This window comes from Sinocyclocheilus anshuiensis, unplaced genomic scaffold (genome assembly GCF_001515605.1).
Source record: "Sinocyclocheilus anshuiensis isolate Anshui unplaced genomic scaffold, SAMN03320099.WGS_v1.1 scaffold538, whole genome shotgun sequence".
NCBI classification, from domain to species: Eukaryota; Metazoa; Chordata; class Actinopteri; order Cypriniformes; family Cyprinidae; genus Sinocyclocheilus; species Sinocyclocheilus anshuiensis.
In genome coordinates, this window is record NW_015544166.1 from 1,369,220 (window position 1) to 1,396,355 (window position 27,136).

Below are 27,136 nucleotides of genomic sequence, written 5' to 3' on the forward strand. Positions count from 1 at the left end.
CAACACACACACACACACACACACACACACACACACACACACACACACACACACACACACAACATATTCCAACACAAAGCAAAACCAGTATTGGTGAACATACATCAAAACATACAGATGAATTTCCCAGGAGGCACAGCTTTTCTATAGGACACATTTCCCCATAGAATTTAGCACTTTTTTTCTAGTGGCACTTAAGTTGAGTGCAAAGGAACAACATATAAAACATATTTTGGAAACTGCAGATTTTAGTGCAGGAAAAACTGGGTGTTGTTGTTAGCTTAGCGTAGCATGATTATCCCTACAACTGATTAGCATCAGCCTCTGATAAAGCTCTGGCATTAGTTAATGTATTACTAACCAACTTTATTTTAGTTCATTAGTTATCCTGGACCAACAGTAAACTCTTTTGGTCGCACTTTATTTTAGGGACCAATTCTCGCTAACTATTAACTATGGCTGTTGCCTCAAACTCCTAATTTGCCGCTTATTACTAGTAAGGTAGTTATTAAGTTTATGTATTGACATTAAAAGATCTAAAATATGGTCAAGCAGAATAAGGCATTAATATGTGCTTTATAAGTACTAATAAAACATCCAGTATGCTAGTAATATGCATGCTAATAAGCAGCTAGTTAATAGCAAGAACTGATCCCTAAACTAAAGTGTTGCCACTCTTTTTTATTACAGCATTTAGTAATATTAACTTACAAATACACTATTGTTGATTGTCCATCTATGTTAATTCATAATACATTAAATGTTGATTTATACAACTTGAAATGTCAAAAATGTATTACTACAAGTGAAATTAATCTAAGAATGAATCTAGATTAACAAATGCTGTAAAAGTACATGTAGTCCATGAAACCTACTATATGAAAACAAGTTATAAATTTTAACCATATTGTAGCTTGTCTGTATAATAAGTGTCATAATTAATAATCTTTTCACAATATGACTGCATGATCAAAAGTACCTCATGTATTCTTTGAAAAACTAACCAGAATAGCCCACAATTTCTTTTGCCAAGCCACGACAAACTCCAGATTTTATTTTAGATTTTTTAATTATTACTATTCAGGCTAAACACTGGCAATGTTAACGCAGGGGCTGGTTGGGACTTGTGTGTCATCATTCTTGCACATACACAGGTCAGACAAGGAGAGTATTGATAGAAAAAAAGCACTCAACTCTATATCATAATCAGTCTGGAACAAATATCTGAGCAAAAACAAAGACATATGGGCTGGCAAGGATAGTGTTATTGCTAATATATATGAAGCCATAGCTAAGTGTCATCACAACGTTAATTAGCTTCCTTACTAAAAGTGCGAGGAGAATTAATTACTTTTTTTGTAGGGTTTGTTGACACAGAAAGACCCAATTTGCTTTCCTGCCAGCCAAGAACACTTGGGTGCATAAATACTCAATTAAACTTTTGTTTTGCAATGGAAACCGTTGCAGAGATCTTTTTTAGCACATTTGCAGGAACACAGTCCACACAGTTCTGCCAAACTTTTTAGCACAACACAACTTCTGTGCGTGGGTTAAAAAAAACGAGAAAATACTCCATGCAAAAACATGTTAAGCACGGGGGAGGTTCAGAAAGAGAGCGAATACAGATAGAGGTTTGTGGATGGATTACGCTCATCTGTAACGTAGAGGTGACCTGAACGAACTCTTCGCGCTGTACATAATCACTGCTTCTGCCAGGGGAGGCTCTCTCATTCTTATGTAGCAAGGAAGACCACAATCGTTCATGAATTCAAGACGAGGAAAAGGAACCACAGAGATGCCATGAGAGTGCAAAGAGCTTTTTCTTGTTTGTTCAAGATTAATGCTGCAAGGCTTTTTGTTCTGATTTGGCATGGAGAGCATTTGAGTAAACTTTGCCACGGAGGAAACCTCGATGAAAGAGAGCAGCAAGACTTAATGCAATGAATTCTTAAGATGTACATTAAATTACGATACAATAACACTCACGCCAGGGAATCAACTGTGGGATTAATAAATGAGATACAATATTTTGAAAACTGACTGCTGTAAACACTGCAAAAAAAAAAAAAAAACACTTTTGTTTTGGGATAAAGAAAAAAAACACCAAAAAAAAAAAAAAAAAACACTTCTGCTTTGTGATAAAGACAAAAAAAAAAATCTAAAATTGTGCTTTAGTGTAATTGGCCAAAAAAAAAGCCAAAAATCAGGTTATGATGAACCCTTTACAATAGTAACAAAATATTAAAATTTGGTCTTAATCCAAATATTAAAAATTTTTATTTTATTTATATTACTATCAGTTTTTATGTGTTTTCAGAAACAAACAAAACAATTGTACGTGAATATAAGCTTTGCATATTTGCGCACACACACACACACACACACACACACACGTGTGTATATATATATATATATATGGATTGAATCCCTAATTAAGACAACTGCCACTAAAACAAACAAAAACATTTAAATAGAAAAAAATACAAAATCATATTAAAATAATAGGCACTGTTAAATAACTCATATAATTAATGTGCAGCCTGAAACACTCTCAAATTTGATTGGTTCAGGAGTCTGCGTATGCATGCTGATGTGTTTACAGCCAATGTTTTACATCAGAGACATCAGTCCTGCCATGTTTGCTGTCTCTCTTTAGCTGGCCAAGTCCCTGTTGTGGCGGAGCAGGCCTTAGCGCAAGCCTCCGGGGAGAGTTGCTGTGTCTAATTGGATAACTCTTACTGTGATTCACCACAGTGCTCTGGTTGTTCCTGTCTGACACAGCCTGCCCTCCATTTGTTAAATTAGAAAGCAACGATGACAGTGATGAGAGGAGTGAGGAACAGAATGGAAATACATATATAATCACACAATTCCCTTTTAGTGCCATTTCTACACAGCACTTAATGCAATTTACAGCAACTCAAGGCACAGGCATGTCGAAAGAGAGAGAGAAAGAGAAGGAGAGATGCCACTCTATATAACCTGCCTTAAGTCAAGACACCATTTACTTGATTAATACATGTGTCCTAGTCTTATTGTGAATGATTTATCAGTGCATGTTTATTTATTAAAGGAAAAAAACAACAACATAAAACTTTTACACACACACACACACACACACACACACACACACACACACACACACAAAGAGAGAAAATCCCACACACACACACACACAAAGTGAGGAAATCACCTCTGATAAAGTACTTTAAGATGACTGACTGAATAAAATCTGGGAAAACTCAATCAGATTTAAAACTGCGAACCCAACACCTGAAAACTCCAGAATAGCATTTACTTTTTTCTAGCACTCAGATAACCTTATCTGTGGCATGTATGTAATTATCTTGTCGCGTTTTATAATATTGCCATGGAAACAGCCACTGCTTCACTGATTCTGCAGCTGAAAAAAGAGAGCATGATATAAAAAGTGTTAAAACTTCATTTAGGCCACTTTGTTGTTAATAACAGAGAAATTATGATATATATTCGTGTGTTCAGGCAAGTCAGTTTTCAGGACGAAATCACTTCCATCAGAGGAAATTAAAAGAGGGCCTTTAATTAAAATGCACTGTTCGACATGAACAAAATATAACTCTTAAAGAACGATAGCGAGCACTGCGCTTTCATCTCCATGTTAAATATTAATGCAGTAACGCAAGTCTGACAACTCGGGTTCCATTAGACTGACCTGAGCCTCCCACTGCCTTCATTCATCCTTGGCTCGCTCCAGATTAGCCAGAGGTAAAAAGTGCCAACTCACAGAAGCTTGCACTAAAGCACAATGGATTTCAATAATTTGAAGTACAACGTCAATAAAAAATACCCAACTGCAACTTGTTAAATATTTCTAGGCACCTTTGGGTTTCATTTGTATATTCTGATTGTCTGTGGCACTCAAGTGTCTCAAAGAAAATTGCACCGTGGTTCCACTTCTCGCTAGCAAACTGGTACTCAAAGATGTTCCTCTGAAATTGGGCGTAGCTGTTCACTTATGAGGTCCTTGAACAAGATTCCTTCACAACAGGAGGGATTCAGCCAAATGAAATCAAAAGTAACAGAAATATTCTTTCAGAAACCATTGCAGACATTAAGTGGGCTGGAATTTGTCAGGTTAGCATTTTTCTTCTGTGATGCTCATTTCAAAGTTGTTGTATTCCGCTCTAATCAATTTGTGTGAGACACCTATGAATTGCAAATATATTAGTTGACGTTCTACCAGAGTCTGACTGTTTTGGAGGTCTCTTAAATGGTTAGCTCACCCAAAAATGAAAATTTGGTCATTATTTACTCACCCTCGTGTCGTTCCAAACCCGCATGACCTTCGTTCATCTTCGGAACACAAATTAAGATATTTTTGATTAAATTTGAGAGGTTTCTGATCCTCCATAGAGAGCAATGCAACTGAAGTGTTCCCAGGCCCAGAGACGTAATAAGGACATAGCTAAAATAGTCAATGTGACATCAGTGGTTTTGCGTTGTGGTACTCTCGATAATGGCAGAGGAGAAGAACTGTTGAATAAAGTTGTTATTTTTGTTTTCTTTGTGCACAAAAAGTATTCTCGCAGCTTCATAAAAATACAGTTGAACCACTGCTGTCACATGGACCGTTTTAACAATGTTCTTAATATGTCTCTGGGCCTGGGAACATTTCAGTTGCATTGCTCTCTATGGAGGGTCAGAAAGCTCTCAGATTTCATCAAAAATATCATAATTGTGTTCTGAAGATGAATGAAGGTCTTATGGGTTTGGAATGACATGAGGGTGATTAATTAATGACAGAATTTTCATTTTTGGGTGAACTAACCCTTTAATAGTATAAAAAGGACTTATATGTTCTCATCCTTTCTCCAGGTTTAATCAACCTCCTCGGTCCAGACAGATGTGGACGACACGTGGCGTTGGGCTGCATTCACCCACCATATAAATTCAACGAGCTTAAATGTCACAAGCAGACGGCTGCCCTTCTCAACCCCTGCGGAACCCTGTCACAAGTGTTGTAAAGCACACGAGAGCCTGGGGAGGCTATTAGAGCTGAAATCAACCCCCTGGTGACTGAATTATGCCCCAATAATACCAGAAAAGGCAGGAACAAGAAGACAAACGAGTGACCGTGGGAGCGGCGAGGGGGAAAGGCAGACAAGCTCAGTGATGTTCTGAACAATGATGAGGATGATGATCTAAGGGAGGATAGTAATCAGTGGTTGGTTTGTCCCAGTTTTCCAGAATCATGGGGCGATCCACCAGAGCCTTGTTGAAGTAGACCAAACTTAGATAAGAAATGACAAAAGGTCTTGTTTCTCAACAGAAAGCTGACTTCTCTTCAGATTTGCCTCCTCATAAATAGTGTGTTGTAATTACAAGAAGGCTCTTTTAATAGCCTGTGTTGCGAGATGCGAGAATGCGGGTTGGCTCGGTGCACACTGGGTCATAAACCGCTCTCTAATCAGCAGCCATAACTCTGTTGCCCAGCAACCAGAAGTGTTCTAACATCTCCATGCAGCAACTGTTTACATTTCAGAGCAGTGTTGGCGCTGACGGCACATGATATTGAGAGGAACTTCTAAATGGATTCCCTCAATCTACAGGGAAACTGCATTAAAACAAAAGTGTGCAAAGAAAGTGTGCAGGCATTCATGGAACAGTTTCTGCACATGGGTAAACACAAATACAATGCAAGACTTTGTTTTGTGTGAAGATTTACCAAGATATCTCTGCTCATCAACAATGGATTAGTAGTGGGAAGAGATCAAGACCTAGTCTTGCATGGCGATACTTTTGATTATGATGCCTGGACCACGCCAACACACATTAGGCCTTTGAACATCCCACTTAGATGTGATAAAACTCATAAAACTTTTAATGATTCAATAGCAAACTCCAAAAAAATTCATAAAAAAATAATATAATATAAATAATATAATCAGGGGTGCATATAAGTGGTGCGCATGTGCAAGTGAAAAAAAAATGCACTGTGTAAATAAGTTCAGACAACTCGTTTGCGTACCAACATGGTTGACAGCTATTTATTCTCAATCACAGTTTTAGATCAACTGTAATACTGTATAAGATTTCCGTTTGAACTAAAAGAATAAATCTCAGCTACGTGCTGCCGGTTTCAGAACAAAACGCAAAACTGTGTCATTCACTGACGCACTTCACTCTGTCTCCCTCTCCACCAATAAGCGGCTACCGTTGCATAATCCAGGTGGATGCTGCACATTGGTGGTGGTTGAGGAGATCCCCCCTCACAATGTACAGCACTTTGAGTACCCAGAAAAGCACTATATAAAAGCAACAAATTACTCACTTGGCAGCACTCCCGCAGCGCATATACTTACTTGCCGGCAACACGCCAAAATAAAAGCTTGCTGATTTTAGGCTTGAAAATGTTGAAAACTTACATAAGAATAAAAAAGTACAAAAAAAAAAAAAAATAAAATATAATATAATATAATATAATATAATATAATATAATATAATATAATATAATACAATACTAAAATTAACCATTGCTGATAATATGAAAACTCTTTAAGTTCTTAAAATTGAACCTCAAGCACAGCAGGCAAAAACCTGCAATGCTCCTCTTCATTAAAATCACCTGGTCTCCTTTGGTTCTTTAACTCAGTTTTATAGCCAATGGACCACTATTATAAACTAATGGATTATAAAAGAACATTGAAAAGAAAGAAAAAAATACTTTAATGAAACTTGACCCAGTGCATTTCATTACTGTCACTTTCTGAACTGGACAAATGACACAGCAAACATCTAACACTTCCCCATCCACCAAACAAGAGAACAATAAACACAGGAGTAAAATAAACCCTGCTCAATGCAAAAAACAAAACAAAACATCAACACCTGGCAGTGGCAAAATGAAGGCCATCGAGAGAAAAGAAATGCTGACCTCAGCTTTCCTTTCCGTCTTCCACTTGTCCTGAAGGGTTAATTATTTCCATTATCCAGAGTGGCCTGGGAAATTCAAGCATGGATTGGGACCGACCTGACAACCAGCATCAACAATCTCTGAGAACAATGCAGCTGTCCGGTTCATGGGTGGCGACTGTGTTTTCTCTCCTCTAACACATTCACATCAGGGTGGCCATGTGCTGGTGGCCCCTCCAGACAGCCACAGGGCCAGAGAGCAGGAGACTGGGGCACAACAAACCAAACATGTCGTCTTTGATTCACTGCCAGCGAATCAGTGAGTCAACCCAAACCACTGGGAAAGCAACAGCACAGGAAATAAGGGTCAAACTGCGCTTTCCTCAAGGTGTCAATGCAAAACATGCCATGCTTTGTTTACAGCGAGGTGACACTGAGGCAGAGAGGTGTGCAAGTGAGTGTGCATATGCGAATGTCTGTGCGCATATCTAAGGGAGTGTAAACAAGCAAGATTGACGTTTTAAGCCAGGCATAAGTTCAATCAGAAGGGAAGATCTATAGATGCACATTTAAGATTGGTCGCTATTTTCACGGGAGCTGGAAGCTGATAACACTGCCTTTGAAAGAAAGATGCAGCTATATGTTTTGGAACTTTGTGCGATATTTTGTAGAGGCGAGAGATTGAGATGAGAGAGAGAGATGAAAAAAATGATGGATTTGACAAGGAAGACAGAAACACGGTCTTCGCCGCCTTGGGCAGTAGATCATATTGCTATCAGCACGGGGCCGTTCTCTCTCTCGCCAAATGAGGGATAGAGGACAGAAGAAACAGCTGGCGGGAGTGTTGTTTGTCCACCAGGGCCATTGCTTTCCATGGGCTGTTTCAGCCATAATGAAAATGAAGAGAGAGATTGAGATCAGGGACGAAGAGGGTTTCATCAATCACAGCTTAGTGGGGAAAAGAGAACAAAACTGATAGTGCCAAAAGACATAGCCCTGTGACACCTCCTGAGCTACACACTCATTCCTGTGCCTTTTGTCCAGCTCCTACTGCTTTTGGAGGTCCGGTGTCCATTTGTTCTGCCTGAACTAATGCAACATGACAACAGATTTGTGTATTCTCTTTGTTCACATATACACTGGCTGACAGGCTCTGGCCTCAGCACCAGGAGCTCAAAGCATGCTGGGCAGAAAAGAGATAATATTTATTACCAGAGTGGGGCTGGAAGATATCTGGAATAATAAGTAATGAATCTCTTTGCTTGTCAGATGCAGGCAGGATACATATGAATTTCTGATCGTGACTGAGAGAAGACTGAAGCTCTGTTCCAAAACCTAGTGGGCGGCCCAGCTTTCTACTGTTTATACAAGATACCCTTGAAAGGCAGCATCCTAAACGAACTGGAAACTTGTAAGGGACTGATTTGAAACATTCTACAAGGGCAGGAACCCGCTGTGCGACATAAATAGATTCCAACCGGATCTGATGTTAAAAGTGCGTAAAAAAACAACCACCATAGCAAAATAAATATTGGGTAAAATAGACAATTTTTAATTAGATTGAACATTATCAACATCTTTCAATATCTTATGAGTAAAATATCTGACTGGAGTGTTGCCAAAATGGCCGCTGTGTGAACTGGCTTAGCATAAATGGGTTTTGGTGCTGCCTTAGATTTTGGACAAAAGAAGGTATCTTAAAAGATAACGCTGCTGTCTACTGTGTTAGCCCAGGTTTTGTGCCAGCAGAGTGCCAATGATGCTTTAAAATGCTGCCTAGGTGGTTTTGGAACAGAGCCTGAGTCTGTATGAGGCATGTTGGATTTCCACCAAACTCACCTTCTCTTTACTCTGTCTGGCGGTTTCCTCCGCAGACAGCAGAGTCTTGTAGTAGGAGCTTCTCTCTGCAGTGAAGTGGACCTTCGACAGGGCGTTATCCACCAGAGCAACGGACAAATTCACACCCTCGATGTGAAGCCAGCCAATAAAGTTTCCTGCTTTATCCATGCTCTCCACCTCCACTTCCACCTAGGAGAAAGAGAGAGAGACGAGGCAAAAGAGTGAGTTAATTTACCGTATCTGGGATTAGCTGAGATTCCATTACTGTGGCTGCAGAGAAAGAGACTTTGTTTTAAATAGACAGATCACTGGAGGAGACTGAGCTATCTATTGATCGTCCAGACGGCTCGTTCTTCAGGCAACTCAGGGGGCCTTCAGCATACCCCCACTCATCTCATACACTCACGCACACACTTCCTGTCACTGACATCACTGCTAGGCACGTCTTTCTCGCACAATTAAACGTGAGGTCGAGATTCAGCCTGGCGCTAACTTTAGCCTGACATTCTCAATTAAAGCGGTGACACCAGGGAACACGCACCACTAATATATTACATCTGTGTCCAAGCACTGAGGCTGTTTATTGGCCAGTGATCAAAGACGGCAGACAAGGACAAAAAGAGTGCATTTCAAAGAAAGACCAGATGACAGAGAGAAAGCAAAGAAGGGGGAAAAACAGTGAGTCACTTTAAACATTAACCAATTACTAATGGAAAATATGCAAGGATGAATTCTCTAACTGCTTCTTAACACCCAAAAGAGAGAAGGGAAATTACAAACTATGACGCATCAAGGTTTTAGAGAAGTCTTTGTGCAACAGAAAATCTAAAAGCTCTAATCAAAGCAACCTAATTACAATGTCTTATTAATTATGATGATTATAGGGAATTCAAATGCTTAAGAAACTAGATTTTTTACATTTTCTAAGGAAATTATGCTAGGGTCTTGTGAGAGGTTGCCAAGGAGTTGCAATGCAGTTGCTAAGATATTCAGATATTCAAGATATTCATACGATATTTAAAATGCCATTGCTATGATACTGTGAGTGGTTTCCAAGCATTGCTAAGAGTATGTTGCTATGTCTCTGTGATATTCTGATCCCTAGATATGGCTCAGATTCTTCAGTGTAAGCCTATGGGATTTTTTCACCATTTTATAGTCCAATCCATACATCTCATCAAGCATCACAAATTGAAGTATCCTTCATATCTGTAGCACAAACGGTTCGGGCGACTTGATGCACCAAATTTTAATACTAAAAGTTACAGGCTGCCTTAGCGAGCACTACTTAGAACTTGCTCCATCAAATCATCTGTCTCAACTATTACGATCCATCGGCAAAGCAACATCCACACTGTGCAAGTGAAATGGGTTTGTGAGAAACAGGCAGGTGTCGTGAAAAGACACTCCAAGAATCAAACGATTAAGAGTGCGGTTGTTCAGCCAGGAAGCCCCTTGGGAAATCTGCTGGGAATTACTTTGGAGGCAGAGGCTGCATACGCAGGGAGAGTAAAAGCTTTTTAATGAGGGCATAATCGGCACTTTGATTAAACACAAGAATGACAACCAACCTCATATTATGGGGACAAACAACTACCCTCCCACTCCGGCCCCACTTGGTGGCAAACTAATGCTCTACACGCAAAAGGTAATGGCTCTGGCCGGGTTCACGCTCAGAATGTTCCGGTAATCTGGGTTGGCCTTAGCCAGAGGGCTAAATGTATTAGATCTCACACAACCAGCTTTATGTCCCCCCCCCCATGTACACATAGAGCAGAGTTAATCAAAGTGAACTAGTCTACTAAAAAGGTTTTCATTAGTAATGATCTGATGTTAAACCAGAATTTTGTTTAATTAAATGCCGCTAGTTTGTTGTGGATGGCTGCCATGGTGTTGCTCAGGATGGTTTTATCTTGTTTGTGAGGTTGATAACATGTTAACATGCTAAGTGGATGCTTAATGTCACTGGTATTTAACAGTGGGTACTTTTGACAGCATGTCCATAATGTAGATGCTTTCCCTCCCATTTCAGACACTAAATTTTATATACGGTTTTGCACTGAAGGTGAGTGTCTCAGACACAGATCACAGACTGAACGGCACTCTGCTAGCCTCCTGGCGTTATATAATCAAGTCTTTAGATGGGAGAGGTGTTTTCCTCAATGTAAGACGAGGGGTTTTTAGACATGATTTGGCAGCAGACGCTGCAGGATAGTCTACAACTGTCTTTAGTGCCTCTGTTCACCTGTCCACCAGCATCTAATGCATCCCTTGCCACTCAACACATCACATGACACATTATTAGACTTTCTACCTGACAATGCTCAGAGACCCAAGGGATGTTCATTTCGGTTATTTTTCCCAACCGACAACCGACGCTCGTTAACCGATTGTTAACCGACAAGATTATTTTAAATTAGAATTGAATTAAATTAGAAAGGATAAGTATCTGTGACTCGTTAAAAATACTAACATTTGTTTCCCGGGGATTAATTTTACATGCGCAAAAAGCAGCAAACAACAGAACATGAGGATTCACACGGTCATATCACATCATGCACCTGCACCACTACATATATATATATATAACAAATAAATAGGCATATATGAGAAACATTTTTACTTAAATTATAAATTGAGAAAATTAAAGAAAAACATGTAGCCTAGTATGCAGAGCTTCGGTTCATTTTTGTGCTGTGCAAAAGGAAACAGACAGCAGGAAGCGGCATCCTATTTTTCTTTAGGCTTATTTTACAAAAGCACAAAGATTTGTTTTTATTGTGAATGTACACAAATATAGGCAAACCTTTTACAATTCCGATTATCTTTAGGACTAAAAGGAGTAGTTTCTTCCACTGTTAGAAGTAAAAAATTCAAGTGATTGCGCCGGCGCCGCATGCGCACACAGTTAAGCATTGCAGCCTGTTCATTATCATAATACAATACAGTCAATCAAACATATGGAAAAAAAATATGCAGTAAAAAAAATATGTAGTAAAATCTGTTAAGCCGTTAAGGTTAAATGTTATCACTGTACCGCCGTGATGTTATACAAAACATTTTGTTTTTTTACGTGGATTTTGGAACGCGAGTGAAGTAGGCTACATAATAAATAATAATTTGCCATTCAAATACATCGCGAATATGGAAACATTTGATTTTGTGTGGAATGAGATACCCAACTTTGGTTTCAGTTTCGTTTTAACCTAAATGAATTTGTTTTGGCTTGTCATTTATATTACTATAGCTTCTTATATTTTTAATTCTTCTTCTTTTCTAAATACTGTTAATTGAAATGATTTGTTGTGGAGTGAGGGGAACTAAAATAGCCTAGCTATGTTTACAGTGTTTATTATAATGTTTGTAAACATTTCGCGTCGGCATTAGGCCCATTTCTGAATGAAATGCGACTTATACGCGACTTGTTTTTCCCCCTTAAAAAACACATTTTTTAAACGCATAGCGTATTTTAACCATGCAGCAAACCGTTTTAAATATTTTGAAAATTACTAAAAAATTAATTATTAATTGACTTTTTAAACCGTTTAACTGATTGTATTAATCGGTCAAAATTCTTACCGTCCCTTAACCGAACATCCCTATACTCATGGTGTATTTTTTACAACGTAAAACATGATTTCACAAAGCCATTGATAGATTCAGGGAATGTAAGCATCTTTCAACAAATAAACATGTCAAACACTTGCTGCTATAATAGGTAACAATTATGGGTGGGCAATGACCAAAATCTTATATCATGATATAACGATATACATATATATATATCACAATATAGTTATAAATAAGAAATGCTACGTACATTTTATAAAGTAATCACATGTTTAAAAAAAAAAAAAAACCTGAATATTCTTCACTGTGTATATTGAATAGCTTATATATTTCTTATTAGTTACAAAACTGATTTAGTCAAGAGCAGTAAGAGATTTTCTTTCTTCTGTTGTTTGATTAACATGAATGACCGACAGCAGGTATATTGGACTGCTGTTAATTTAAGAGATCCCCGGATCCAATATTCTGTTACACGTGTTTTCTTCCTCAGCTTTTTGCCTTCACTTAAGACTAAAATTACTGTTTACGAGGATACTTGCAAAGACAGGTATTTTGACACATACAAGTGTGTTTATTTAACTGTTCAAGGCCCATAAAGTCAAAAATAACTCAATACCCCTGGGTTCTATGAGCACAGTCTTCACGTGTGCACAGCTCTTTGACAGCGCTCAGAAACCGTCTCTCAGACAGCGCGTGCATATAGCGAAATGAGTTCTCTTTCGTTGCTGATTGTGTTTCAACAGCTTAAAAATCACTTTTTTAACCGTAATGCTTAAAAATGCATGCAAACGATAAGTTTTCATGACCACATAGCATGTCACGTGAGCATGTAACCGTGACAGAGACGATATTCCAAAATCTCTACTGGTTGACAACATTCAACCGGTTAATTGTGTCTATCGGTGTATCGCCCACCCCTAATTACAATATACAATAAATTTGTTCCCGAAGTATTACATATTGTGTCACTTAGCTGGTGCCTTTTTTGACCTTTACAAGCTGGAAGTTAAAACTCTTTTTTCTCCCTAACCAAAACTATCGTGATACATTTCAGTGTTGGCTACTGCTATGTGTTGTTTTTACTTATTTTAATTAAAATGAGGCAATATTTAATTGCATTTATATACAAACGTTGCAATTCTGCTCTGAGGCTTAAGGCTGTTTGTGAGGGAGAGAGATTGAGTTACGAGAGAAAAGCATATGGCCTTTATCTAGATTTAAAATCTCCTGCTTATCCAAATACAAGGTCAAACTCAATGCACTCGGTTGCAATTCGGAGAAAACGCCAAACGTTTCATGTAAGCATTAATAAAGCAATATACAATTACATGAGTTTAATCTCAATGACCCCAAAACTCAAAGATTAATATCTTTGCGGTATTCTTTCCTGGCACAACACCATGACTCATACACACAAAGACAACATGGATAAACAGAGAAAAATGCATCAGTGTGATTACGGAGCAGCAGAAAAGCTTTCCACACACACCATGTAAGATATATCACAGACGATATCCAAATGCCTCTACTGATGGCTCGAGCCTTCGCTCATCTATTGCAGCATATTACCATGTTTGCAGTACTAATTTACCATCGCAAAGTAACGCTGGAGTCATCCATGCCGAAAGATTGGATGATTAGTGTAATGCTTGTCATAATTGGCAAGGGATGCTAAACCCCACTTGTGTACTCTTAGCAAGCGCAACTATGTGCAGTTGGTTATGAGGAATATGGCTGCACTGGGTTAATAAATAGGTAAGTAGCACTGGAGCTAGTCATTTCAATTTTTTTAACTAATAAAAAAGCAATTTGTTCACTATTTGACAAAAATCACACCTCCAAACATGAGCTAAAAGAGTCCTGCTGCCCCACATAGGCGATAGATGTGATGAGCAGTAATTTTGGTGTATTATAGAACAATCAAGATGGACACGCAAGCAGCTATTTGCTAAAAATATGTATTTTAGTGTGAACGTGAAAAACACGTATTTTTTCCTCACACAAACTCTATAATGGACCCTGGAGTGAAACTGGGTGTGTGACAGACTGTAGGTGGATGTCTGGGCGAGTCAGGGCCACGTGTTTTGCTGGGTGCCCACACTGATGGACGCATTGAACATCTCACCACCACATAGACGCTCATCCCACACAGAAACAGGAAAACACACTAGCACAGTAACGGCAGGCGAAGACTCGAATAACCAGGCCCAGATGGCTCCCAGCGGAGGTTTCCAGAGCCACTATGGCTCCCTGTGGATGGAGCGTTTGAGCCAACATGGCTCCTGCTGGATCACAAATGGCTGGTGTGAAAAATGCTGCACAGAGGAGAAACATTAAAACAGAGAGATTGATTTCCAGTGTGGCTCGCTTTTAGAGGAAAAAATGGGCCCTGCACACTTCAAATGGGTCACGGTGAGGGATGATATTATCTTTAAGAGCTGATGGTCACAAGAAAGGATGACAACCACAACAGACAGATACATTTACATTCATTTAAAGCTTCAACCTGGTTAACCTTGCCTGAGAGCATCCCTAATAAATGATATACAGATTCCCCAAACAGTAAACTCTCCCAGAATAATATACACACACTCAGGACCCTTCACACTTCCTTCTCTTGCTTTTAATCACCGGAAAGCCCTTCACAGACTTAAAACTTATTTTATGGCATAGACCAATTACTGAGGGCGTCTCTCTCACTCTGTAACTCAAAGCCCAACATGTTGGCGAAGTACAGGAAGGATATCCTTACATGACCGGGCTACTGTAGTCCGTGAAGTCCTTTTGCAAACTGATGACATATAGGATTTGCCACTAATTTGTGACATTCATTTTCACATGTAAGCACTATACATTTATTATCATTTATTTGAAAAAAAAAAAAAAAAAAAAAAACCTACTATGAAGAAAGTGTCCTGCGATGCAGATGCTTTAATATTGTAAGTGAGGGAACGGATTTGACACACTAGTTCTGGGCAAAAAAGGGTAGAAATGTGCCAAGTATTTGTTGGTATAAGTTTAAAGGATGCAATAAATAAATTAATATTTTTTATTATACAATTATTCTACCATTATTTCTTTTGCCTTTAAAAAAAAAGTTTTTTTTTTTGCATTTTTTTTTAACTATGATGTAGCTGAAATCAGGAGAGGAGAAATCCAGTGTTGATGTCCAAAAAGAAAAAAAGAAAAAAGAAAAAAGAAAAAAAGACTACAAACATTGAAACAAACTGTAAAATATTAGAAAGTTTTGTGCCGTCCATACAGGGCATCTGTATAACAAACAAGCTCCTCACACTCAATTGTGTTTTGTGGGTAGCAGAACATACAGTTTTATTTATGTGTGTGTGCGTGATGGTCAATGAAGGTGAACTTTACCAGGTGTTCAGTTGCTTGGATCACACATCACCAACTCGTGGGGTGAGAGTGTGTGTATCTGTGTGTGTTTATATCGATTAAGCTTCAGGGCACATGCATCAGTGTCACAGTCATGCTGTCTGAACACAATCTCTCAAACATGGGACCCATTATGAGCTCGGAAAACACATGCCAGTCGCATCACAAGCACACACACACATACAGATCCAGCTCAATAAAACCTTTTCCCCATTGACACTTTCAACATACACAAGAAACTCTCCACCACCATTAAAACTGCCATTAATTTCAACCATCTATTTCAACTCAAAAAGCAAAATTAAAATTCATGATCGCTCTTGCTCTCCTTTCATCAAAATTGTCTAAATTATGGATCATTTAAAAGGGTCAAAATAGATATCTTACACCCCATGAAAGCAGCTGCAATCAGGACGGACATTTTCGACAGTCGAGCTGAGAATCAATAAGATATAGTCCAGAGAGAGACAAACGTGAGTAAAATGTATTAACAGATCTAATGGCTGTTTCTTAGGCATTTTGGCTATGCAGACTTTTACAAAACTCCCTTAGTTTTTTTTCTTTCTGAAAATCACAACTTTAATCTAGTTGGTTATTTATGTTTATTTCATTACAACATCGTGAACAAACTCTGTGGTAGAAATGTTAGTGTAGGCATTTAAAAAAAAAATTTAATTCCTTTGTCTTGCTGTTGCAAATTCCATAGCTACCATTTTACGCATCCTCTATACAACCCGAAAAAATATTTTCAAATAAATAAATAGTAGTAACATTTTTGCATTATTATTTGCTATTTCGTCTGTTCATGGGACACTAAAATGGATTTTAACAGTAGCAATGGTATTATATAAGCAGGAAAAAGTTTCAAAACAGTTCATCTGTGACCTTCATATTACGAAAAGGAAAAAAAAGGTCAAAATCTAGGGCATAGAAGTGCCTGTAGTTGCAGAAACAGCCGAATGCAGAGCACAACACTAGTGACCAGTGTATGTTGTGTGTGACAGCTCTCCCGTTTCCCGGGGAAATTGCCTCATCGGTGGCGGGATCGTCTGAAGCTCCAGCTGCGTGTTATGTCAATGCTGTTAAGTTTGTTGACGGCTCTGCTGAGAGGGTCCACTATGTGAAGACTGCCATTATAAGGCTAGATCTGTGTGTGTTTGGGAGAGTGACTTTTATAATTACAGATCACAAACACAGTAAAAAGCAAATGTAGATGTCGCAATGCAGCTTTAACTCAAGCGTGAGACTCTGAGGAAACGCTTGTTACCAGCCACTGCCACGAAACAAACATGCACAACTGCACCTCACATGAGAGACAATGAAAGTACATGTGAAATACACAATATTAAGTGAGGTGCACTGCACAGAGTTCAGAGGTGACATTTAACCTTGTGTAACCATAGCAACCACGTCAAATTATGGCACCATGTGGTGCCATCTGTGAGGTAAATGCATAACAGGAAGGACAGTCAGCCAGAACAGGAAGCAGATACACCAGATGGCCCCCACGGTACAGTTTGTAATATAAAGTGCTTCAGATGCTCCAAAATACTGCGTCTGATAGCACCTGGATCCGCATATTTATTAATTATCTAAATAAGAACATAACAGACTTCTATTGTTTTTATGTAAAACTAATTATAGATCGACACAAACCCTAGAACTAAAATACTTTTTTTTTTTTTTTTTTTAGAAAGAAATATTTGCAATCAAATAGCAATAACTGGAAATTAGTAGTATTCTTACTATTATTATTAAATCAATTAAAATGTTTTTAAATTGTTTTTAAATATTTTTTTTAAATTTAAATGTTTTTAAATGTTTAAAAAATGTTTTAAAATATTATTAAATTGATTCAATAAATCAATCAATAAAATCAATCAAACCCTACCCTAGCCCTACCACTAAAATAAAACTGAATTAAAAAAAAAAGAATTGAAATAAAAATATTTCTAATCTTAAAATTAGCCTATATTTGAACAAACCTACATTCTAAATTAATAATAAAAATAACATTTATGGATACTAGGGTTGGGCCGATAGACGATGCCATCTTATGCCAATAACTAACAGGGTTTCACACAAGTCTTCATTTTATGCTTTAAATTTGTTTGTTCCATATGCTTTATTTCTGTTCTGTAATGTTTACTGAAACACACACTGTACAAAAAAGGGCATACACAAAGACATTGGTTAGCTAAGACTAAAACCTCTGATACAACAGTGAAAGCCCCAGAGGTTTCAGGGTGAATCCATAAAATGGATCAGCCCTACCAAATAAATGATGGATCGAAGCACTAATGGTAGAGGATCTATTTTGGATTCAAAATATATAGTTAATGGGCCTTTTAATAAAAAGAAAGCACTCTCATAAAACAGTGGTCAAACAGAGTAATACTACAGCAGCAAAGATTAAACAAGAAGAACGTTCTTCTTTAAACATGGCTTAAATCAATGGCTCAATCTATGGCCAATGTGCGAGAGTCCATTGATTGAAAGCAAGAGAGAGCTGTGTTAAACCTCTCTGAAAAGCAAAGCAGAATTAATACATCAGTAAGAGCACCCTATAGGCACTTCCACCCATCAGACTGGCAGAAAGCTGGCAGAAAACATTTGATTATTGCTATAGGTTCAAACTCCCAGTCACGTAACTGTTAGAGGGCTGAAGTTCAAGAGGGAGTAGTGTTGTAATGCATTGTGCGTGTGTGTGTGTGTGTGTGTGTGTGTGTGTGATTGTGAGTGGATGTGTGAGTGTCTACCATTCTCAGATTTAGTGCTGACCCAAAAGGTCCAGCACTGCACTAAATAAAAGCAGGAGTGTTTTAGCAGGACAGTCAATGAAGTGAACCAGCTGCAAGAATAAAACTCAAATGCAGAGGACGAAATCAAGGAAGTTAATAAAAGTCCAAAGGTCAAGGGTCAGTTTAACTTGAGTGAATGAAAGTGTTTGTGTAAACTGGGTACATTATAATAACATTTTCAGAAAATGAGAACTACCTCTCCTTTATTGCTTCTAAATATGTCTGACATCATAATTTCTATGAAATATTGCTATGAAATCTGCCTTTATATTACTGAAATTACAGTAACGATACATTTTCTATATCAGTGTGGAAAACAAAACAAAAACAGGTGAAATTTTTTCACATTTCAGTGCTCAATGATCAGTGATAGTGGTATTATTAAAGGCACAATATGTAATTTTCGCCGCTAGAGGGCACATATTCAAAATAAACAAAGAGGCAAAGGCGCAGTTAGATGACGCCATGACTGAGTGTGGAATCATGGGAGTTGTCGTCTTCATCCCCACAGCCGATGCAATCTGACAGGACTCAGGCAGAAATCATGTTCATGGATGAGCTAATGATTTATTAACGTAGTAGAATGAAGCAGGGTGAGGCTGAAAGCCGTCGAAGCGAAACAAGGCCGCTGAACGAGCGTGACACACGGCTCGAAAGCAGCGGAGCTTTTATTATGCCACAGTCGACCGCTTCCGCTCCTTCCGGTCGTGCGTATGTGGGGAAAAAAAGCAGCGCTGTTTTATCATACTAGATACATTTGAAAGTTCTGTTATAATGCTACTCTGTGCGGTCGTCACCGATCTATTAAAACGCACAACATATTAAAGCGTATTTGGTGTTTCCATGTTTTCTACGGAAATCGAGGGGTTATGACGTCATTGGCAGGCGACACAATGACACTATGGACACGGTCCGTGTCACTAGTTAAAATTGCTTATTTCTCTGGATTTAAACATTCTTTGAAACATTTGGGATAATGTAAGTACACAAGTCAGCAAAATATATAACACTGTTCTAGTGGTTTTTGGATATTTTGATTAAAAAAATCTTACATATTGTGCCTTTAACTAAAAAAAAAAAAAATCGCAAAAGTTTTGTGTTAACTGAAAATAAATTGTTAGTAAATAAATTAGGTTAAAAAAACAAAACAAAAAAAAATAGAAAAGGACTGCAATAAGTTTAAATGTCTAAAGTTTAAAAAACTGAAATAAAAAAGGGAAAGAAATATTTTAAAAAGTTCAAAAGCTCAAAAAATGTAAAAAAAAAAAAAACCTTAATCAAAAATAAATGAAATAAATAAATGTTTGTGAAGCTCCAAAAGACCATAATGTTTACCATAAAAAAAAAAGAATAAAAATAAATAAATAAAAAACAGACATGAGAGTTACACCATGTCTACTTAAACAAGCAAACAAAGTCAAGAAACAAAATGAGGAAGCCAATAAATGTAATCAAAGATTACGCATCGCTAAGTCAAGCCACTAAATGACCTGCAAGACAAGATGAAAGTAGGAGGTGAGGCATGAGGGGCTGATTTATTTTTTTTTGTTCGCCATGTAATTTACTGCAGGGAAAAAAGCAGAACGAAGCAAAAAGCTTCATTATCTGTATTACTTAATGCTTTTTAACACAAAACATCCTCCTGAGGGGTGAAAACAAGTAGCGAATCACTGGCAACGCTAGCAAAAGATATGGAAATCACACCGGTTTTGAGTGCAGATGTTGGCAGCGGTGTTAAAAGTATCTCCCAAATGGTGTCCATTTAAAAGTCTGTCAGTGCGGCTGCATTTTGAACAGTTTGCATCAAGCAGCTTTAATACTACACACACAAATCCTTTTACACACACACACACACATGCAAACACTTAGCGAATGATGCAAGTTTGAAATTGTGTGAGTGGCGGTACTTGTTCTCATAAGAGCATTTATATGCCTGCATGTGCACACAAATCCAACCAGTGCGTGTTTGCACGTGTGCATTGTGTGCATTTGCTTGGACATTTAAAGGCATATGAAGCCTTTATTCTAATGCTTCCCATGGCCTCTGTGGGAACAGGTCAATATTTAGTCGATGGGACTCGTGGAGCTGCGGTGGTCCCCTCTAAATGACCTACATGGCTTTATGGAGCAATCAATCTTGAAAGAACCCATACGACAAGCTCTTCTATTTGGTCTCACCGCAAAGATAACAGCTGGAACATCTGAAGCACCTTCACAACCTGGTGCGGTTCCTCTGGGGGTCAAATTATCTTTAGAGACTACAGCGTCTCTTCAAGAAATTCAGAAGAGCCCTCAAGATGAGCCTGAAATCCCTAATGTCCAGCCGAGAGACGCATGAGGTCACACGCCATAATAAAAGTGTTTCCTTCATATCCTCTCTTAAGCTGGTCAATCTCCACACAGCACATAAAGACCAGCAGGGGAGGGTGGAGAAATCAATACCCCTGATCTCTCTCCACAGGGGTACGTGCACTGCTCTCTTCACATCAGGAGCTCGGTAACAAACGACATTGGCTGGTGAGAAGTCACGTGACTTGTGTGAATGATATTCGTATCTATGGTTACGGCTCAAGCTGAGGTGATCAAAGAGAAACAACGACCTGTGGTGCGAAAGACAACAGGGGCAGGGGATAAATATTTAAATGATTTTTCATTAGACCACTTCAGGATAATGAATGAGAACATGGGAAGTCACAGAGAATGAATGGAGACATCTGATTGGATGAAGGGATGCCAACGGAAACCGGAACGATTGAGTGAGCTTCTGAATGGACTCTAACAGCCTGGTTGTTAAAATCAATGGTGGCAATAACTGCAATCCATCTCTTTCACGGCTGCCCTTGTGCCCTGATCAATGTGCATTGAGCTGCATCTATAATATTACTAATATCAGACATTATTTCCTTTCCAGAGATGACGGATCAGGAATATGAAGACGTGTATTTGTGGAGGTTTTCAACCACACTCTTAAAAATAAAGGTGCTTCACGATGCCATAGAATAACTTTTTTGTCTAAATGGTTCCATAAAGAACCATTAACATCTGAAGAACCTTTCTGTTTCACAAAAGGTTCTTTGTGGCGAAAGAAGGTTCTTCAGATTATAAAAAGGTAAGAAAGAGATGGTTCTTAAAATAACCTTTGACTGAATGGTTCTTTGTAGAACCAAAAATGCTTCTTCTATGGCATCGCTGTGGAGAACCTTTTAGGCCCAATCAGACAGAAAGATTTTTTGCAGTGAGGCGCCTTTTTTGAATTGTTTTCTCTTGGCAGTGAGCGTTTTGCACACTGTTTATGCGCCCTGGGCGCCTCACGTTTTAGCCGCCTGCTGCGCCTCGCGTTTTTTGGAGGAGCACTCTGAGCGCCTGAAGTTGAAAAAAAAGCAACTCTGAGCGGAAAATCGCCCGACGACATTCACGTTTTTTTACATTGTCCAATCGAATGAATGGAGAGGCGGGCCTTCCATTGTGGTGACAAAAGTTTACTGTTGCTTAGTAAGTCCGGAGACTGTAATGATGGAGGAGAAACTTTTGGTATTTGTTGCGGGTTACCCGGAGCTGTATTTTTAAAGGTTTCTGCTAATCTGTTACAGTTTACGTAACAGCAAAAACCAAACATTTTAGAGCGTTCGCGCTATAATCCTTTGATTAGACTCACAGGACAGCTGATTTGGTGGTTGCCTCGCAACATAAAAAAACGCAGCGCATAGCTCTTTTTTAAAAGTCACCAAAAAAAAAGGCAGTGCGCCTCGCGTTTTCAGACCTAAAAAACGTGTTCGGTGTAATCGGGGCCTTAAGCACCTTTATTTTTAAGAGTGGGTGGTTTAGTTAGTAAAGGTGCACTGCACTACAAAGAAATTAAAGAATAAATTACCATTGGAATATATATATATATTTTTTTTTTCAATTAAATGTTTTTTTTAATTACATGTTTTTATTTTACTTTTGAATACTTTCAGCAAGGACACAATAAAATGATTAAAAGTGATATCAAAGTTTTTAAAAGTTTAAAATATTTTTTGAAAATTTTCTAGAGCACCAAATCAGCATATTAAGCCTCGTTCAGACTGTCAGCCCAAATCCGATTTAAATCCGATCATATTTAAATAGTCTGAACGGCAACGAACTACATGCAATCCGATTTTTGCAAATCCGTTTCGAGCTACATTCATATGTTGTTTGGAATCCTATTCACATCACATTCCTGGAAATCTGTTTCAGTCTGACTGGTCAGATCAGATTTAGCCTAGCTTGTTCATGTTTTCACGCCACATAAAACGCAAAAACGTCAAACGTTTTTGTAGAAAACAATGAACGTCTTTACAGAAAAAAGCTTGTGTTGCGAACTGTAAGTCAAGAGGAAAAAGACAATATACAGCTAGTATACGCACCTCTTTGAGTTTTGAAACCAGCGGAGCCGGCAGCACGGAATAAAGCTGCACATTCCAGATTCCTGCGTTTCTGCTGCTGCCTCATAAGACGAAATCCATAATAATAATCTAGCGTGACGGCAACATGTTGTCATGTCGTAAGACAACATCTGTATTGCAAACTGTATTGCTGTTATTGTTGTTTTTAGCGTTGGCATAACAACGCAACGGCATTGCCATAGAAACCAACGCACATTCCGTAAAACGAAAGAGCGCTTATGGACACACAAATCAGATATGAACAGTTGCAATACACTGTGTGGACAGTCAGTTATTCAAATCAGATTCCATCCGGATATGCACAAAATCGGATTTGGGCTGACAGTCTGAGCGAGGCTTCAGAATAATATTACACTGAAGGCTAAAAATCATCTTTGCAGAAGAAACTACACTTTAAAATATTAAAATAGAAAAATGTTTTTTTTTAACAGAATTCTACTGTAATATTATTGTTTTTACTTCATTTTTGACCTAACTAATGCAGCTTCAGTGATCATAAGACACTCATTTAAAAAAGACTGAAAATCTTACAAACCCGTATTGACTGTTAGAGTAGGTGATAAAAATTAGACTCTGCTGTCACGTTGTGTCTATATACAGGTGCATCTCAATAAATTAGAATGTTGTGGAAAAGTTCATTTATTTCAGTAATTCAACTCAAATTGTGAAACTCGTGTATTAAATTAATTCAATGCACACAGACTGAAGTAGTTTCATTATTTGGTTCTTTTAATTGTGATGATTTTGGCTCACATTTAACAAATATGAGGCAGGATAGCAGAATAACAGTTTTGGGGAGTCATCCAAAATCTGTCATGCTACACTGAACACATTTAGGGAGGGAAATGATTTGAAACTGCATTAAGACACAATATTCCATCACGTCAACACGCACATCCATCACAGAGACACACATGCACAGATAGATCATGATGACAGACATTTAAAGCCAGTTCCTGGGTCAAGGTACTCCAGTTACGTAAAACGACAGACAATGGCAGATCTCATGGCCTTCAGGTTCTCAGAAAGAGTGATGAGTGCCATGTTGTAAAAGTCAGAAGACATTCAGACCACATAGCTTTACACTTCATTTCCCATAGAGCTGTGCATTAGAAAGTTATGAAGTGCTATGAGGTGGATTGTTTGCAAGCATGCCTATTCGCTGTGATAATGTAGACTATAAAATCAGCAAAACAAGCACATAAAAAGGAGCGAAGTGTAAAAACAAAAAGAATGTATTCTTAACATCAGGCTGACATTTCTCATTGAGCACAGCTGTTATTTGGCTTTTCCCGAGTGTGTCAGAGGGAGGGGTGATGGGAAGCAGCAGGCAATCATGGGAAGCACATCACCATTTATCTAGAGCCCCCTTTCCCACCAACACTCAGAATGATGTGCCAACTAGTGTCACTCAAAAGGCCATTTTTGCCTGTCCCGCTCTGACAGCCGAAAGAGAATGGGACAGAACAACAGAAAACAAGGAATAGGAGGAGGAGGGCTGGGGGTTGAGAATCGCATGTCATTTTTCAGTGTCTTTCGTTAAGTTGGAGTTGAACCCCTGAGGCATGACGTGATACACCGAAAAGACCTGCTACAGTGACAAACACGACACAGAATAATGTATAAACTGAAATGAGTGCACTAGATTTAAAATGAAATAAATCAAAAAAAGTCGCAAGGTTTGCACACGATCAAACATTAAATATGAATGAAGGATGTTTAAAGGGGTCCTATTATGCTCTTTTACAATGTCTTGAATTTGTTTTGGAGGTGTACTAGAACATGCTTTCATGCTTGGTGGTTCGAACAAACGGCTCGATTAGTTCCGGGTTTGATGAACACCCGCCTTCCGAAAAACGAAATGTGATGTGATTGGTTAGCGATCCCAGTGTGTTGTGATTGGCAAACAGCTTAGACGGTGTTTCAGTACTGCCCCGGCCCTTGCCAAAGCAGCAAGTTTAGTTAAGGATGGTGTCAATATTGCCATATCAATTTGAGCCGGATTCAGACCCAGAGAATATTGAACAAGAGGATCACGCAGAACTTTTGCACGCACGGATATTGCAAGACATATTAGAGTGGTAACGTTCTTTTTTTATTTGATTTTTTTTTTGGCTAAATCACGTTTTAGATAGGATGTCAACTAGTGTTGTTTTTGGCAGCCTGTTTTAATTTTAGTTTTAGTCTAGTCTTTGTGTGAGATATTGCATTATACATTCAATTATAGTCATCGTCACATGACCAACATTTATGTTGCGTCTCATCTCGTTTTCGTCACGTGATAAAGGTTCGTTGACGACGATATTTAGTCATACAGTTGAATTTATTTATACCATAGTCCAGTGTTTCCCAGGTGCCATATATATGCAAACTCATCATCTGCCAGCAGGAGGCGCTGTTGGAGTGGTAGAGATCAAGGTTTCCCCGGTAACGGCTGTACACAAAGCAGCGTTCCGCTCAAAAACACTGCTTTATCAGACATTACATGCAAGATTAAATGAAAATGACACCCAATTTTCAAAATAAAAACACCCGCACTCAATGTATGGGAAACACTGTAGTCTCATAATTGAAGTGTAAATTCTGCAGATTACATCTCGTCATGCCTAGAGCTGATCGCTGAGGAAATACATCAACTTCGCGCTGTGAATCGCCGGATCGGCTTTCACCGTGGACAAAGCGGAGTCGAGCCTGGGGTCGTCACATGTGGTTGCCACAAGCCCGCCGGCCGCCGCTCACTCTAACCTGCCGGCCGTTCCAGGCGAGTTTTGAGCAGTGTAGAGTAGCACTTGTTATTTGTTGGTAGCTGGCCAATCAGAGCACACCTCGCTTTTCAGAACGATGAGCTTTGTAAAAATCGACGTGTTTCAGAAAGGCAGGGCATAGAGGAGCAACAATAATGTACATTATGGAAAATAATGTGTTTTTTTAACCTTAAACCGCATAAACACATTGCATTACACCAAATACACAACATAATGTTCTTTTTAGCAACGTCATATGACCCCTTTAATTTTATTTCCTTCTGATGTTACTTCCGTTTCACATCCACTTTCTATGAAAGTGGCATGGAGAACACAAATAAAACATAAAAAAGGAAAAAAATGAAGCTACATGAAACCATCTTCCCAAGAGTAAAGGGTCTGAATCAAAACCAGACACTGAAGCACATATATCTTGTACAAAGCAATTGACCAAATTAATGAGCTGGAATATGCCAGTGAATTTCCATTTGTCTCGGAATGGCCTTTGGCCCTGTGATATATTCAGGGAATTTGGTCTCCATTTTTACAACAACTCATTTTTTGCATTTCCTAGAGCAAGAATAGTGTCAAAAAGAGGAGATGGTGTAGAACCACAGCAATTGAGAGAAGAATATATCATAATAAATTAGTTTTACATCCAAAGTCACAATCTAAATAACCCAGCACAGGCTGGTCATTACCATTCAATCGGTATTGACTCCTAAAGGACAAAAAGCTCTTGAGAGATGTTGTGTAACATTTCAAATGTCAGTCTATTCAATACATAGGTATTGCAGAGCTGTGAATGGTGTCTGGAGTGAGAGACGGTGAAAGACAACCGACAGTTTCAGTTTCATCTTTACTCTCTAATCAAATATCCTAGGATGCAGTGTACAAATTCAATTACAGTGTGACTGTCTCTTAGCCTGGGTGATCTTTATGTACACTTGACCCAAGTTCACCTGAGGTCTTTGCTTGAATCAGAAATAAGGAAATGGACATCATCTCCTTTAGGTTCAAAACACAATGCAAGTAACACTAAACATGGCAATTGTACACCAGAAACCTTAGAAAGTACTGAGGCACATTAGAATACAGTCGGAAATGGAAAATAAAATAAAATAAAATAAATGACACTGACAATTGCCACAAAGTCCCAAGGACAACCTGTCAGTCAATTACAAGTTATGGCAGCAAAAAAAATCAAAAATAGGAAAAAGCTCAATTCTGAAACTCTCCTTGATACAGTCTAAATGACTGACTTCTTGTCAACCCCAATGCTGTGTACCCAAACAGCTTCATAATGAGAAAGAGGTAGCAGAAAGAGCGATGAAGGAGAAATGGTTGACTTTTTCTCTTAAATCCCCTCTCTTTTTGACCCCCTTAAGACTGCGGGACGCACAGATGCTGCTAATCAGCCAGAAAGAGGCAGTCTGCCTGAACATAGACACATTCTGACTCTCAAATCAGG

General features: G+C 38.5%; 1 protein-coding gene across 1 annotated transcript in view; it reads right to left on the reverse strand.

The window, feature by feature from the left end:
- Positions 1 to 27,136, reverse strand: part of LOC107695859 (staphylococcal nuclease domain-containing protein 1-like) — a 200,156-nt gene that overhangs the window by 57,322 nt on the left and 115,698 nt on the right. The window contains exon 15 of the mRNA XM_016495938.1: positions 8,731 to 8,919. Within this exon, the coding sequence (XP_016351424.1) occupies positions 8,731 to 8,919 (189 nt within the window). The remainder of the gene's footprint in view (positions 1 to 8,730; positions 8,920 to 27,136) is intronic.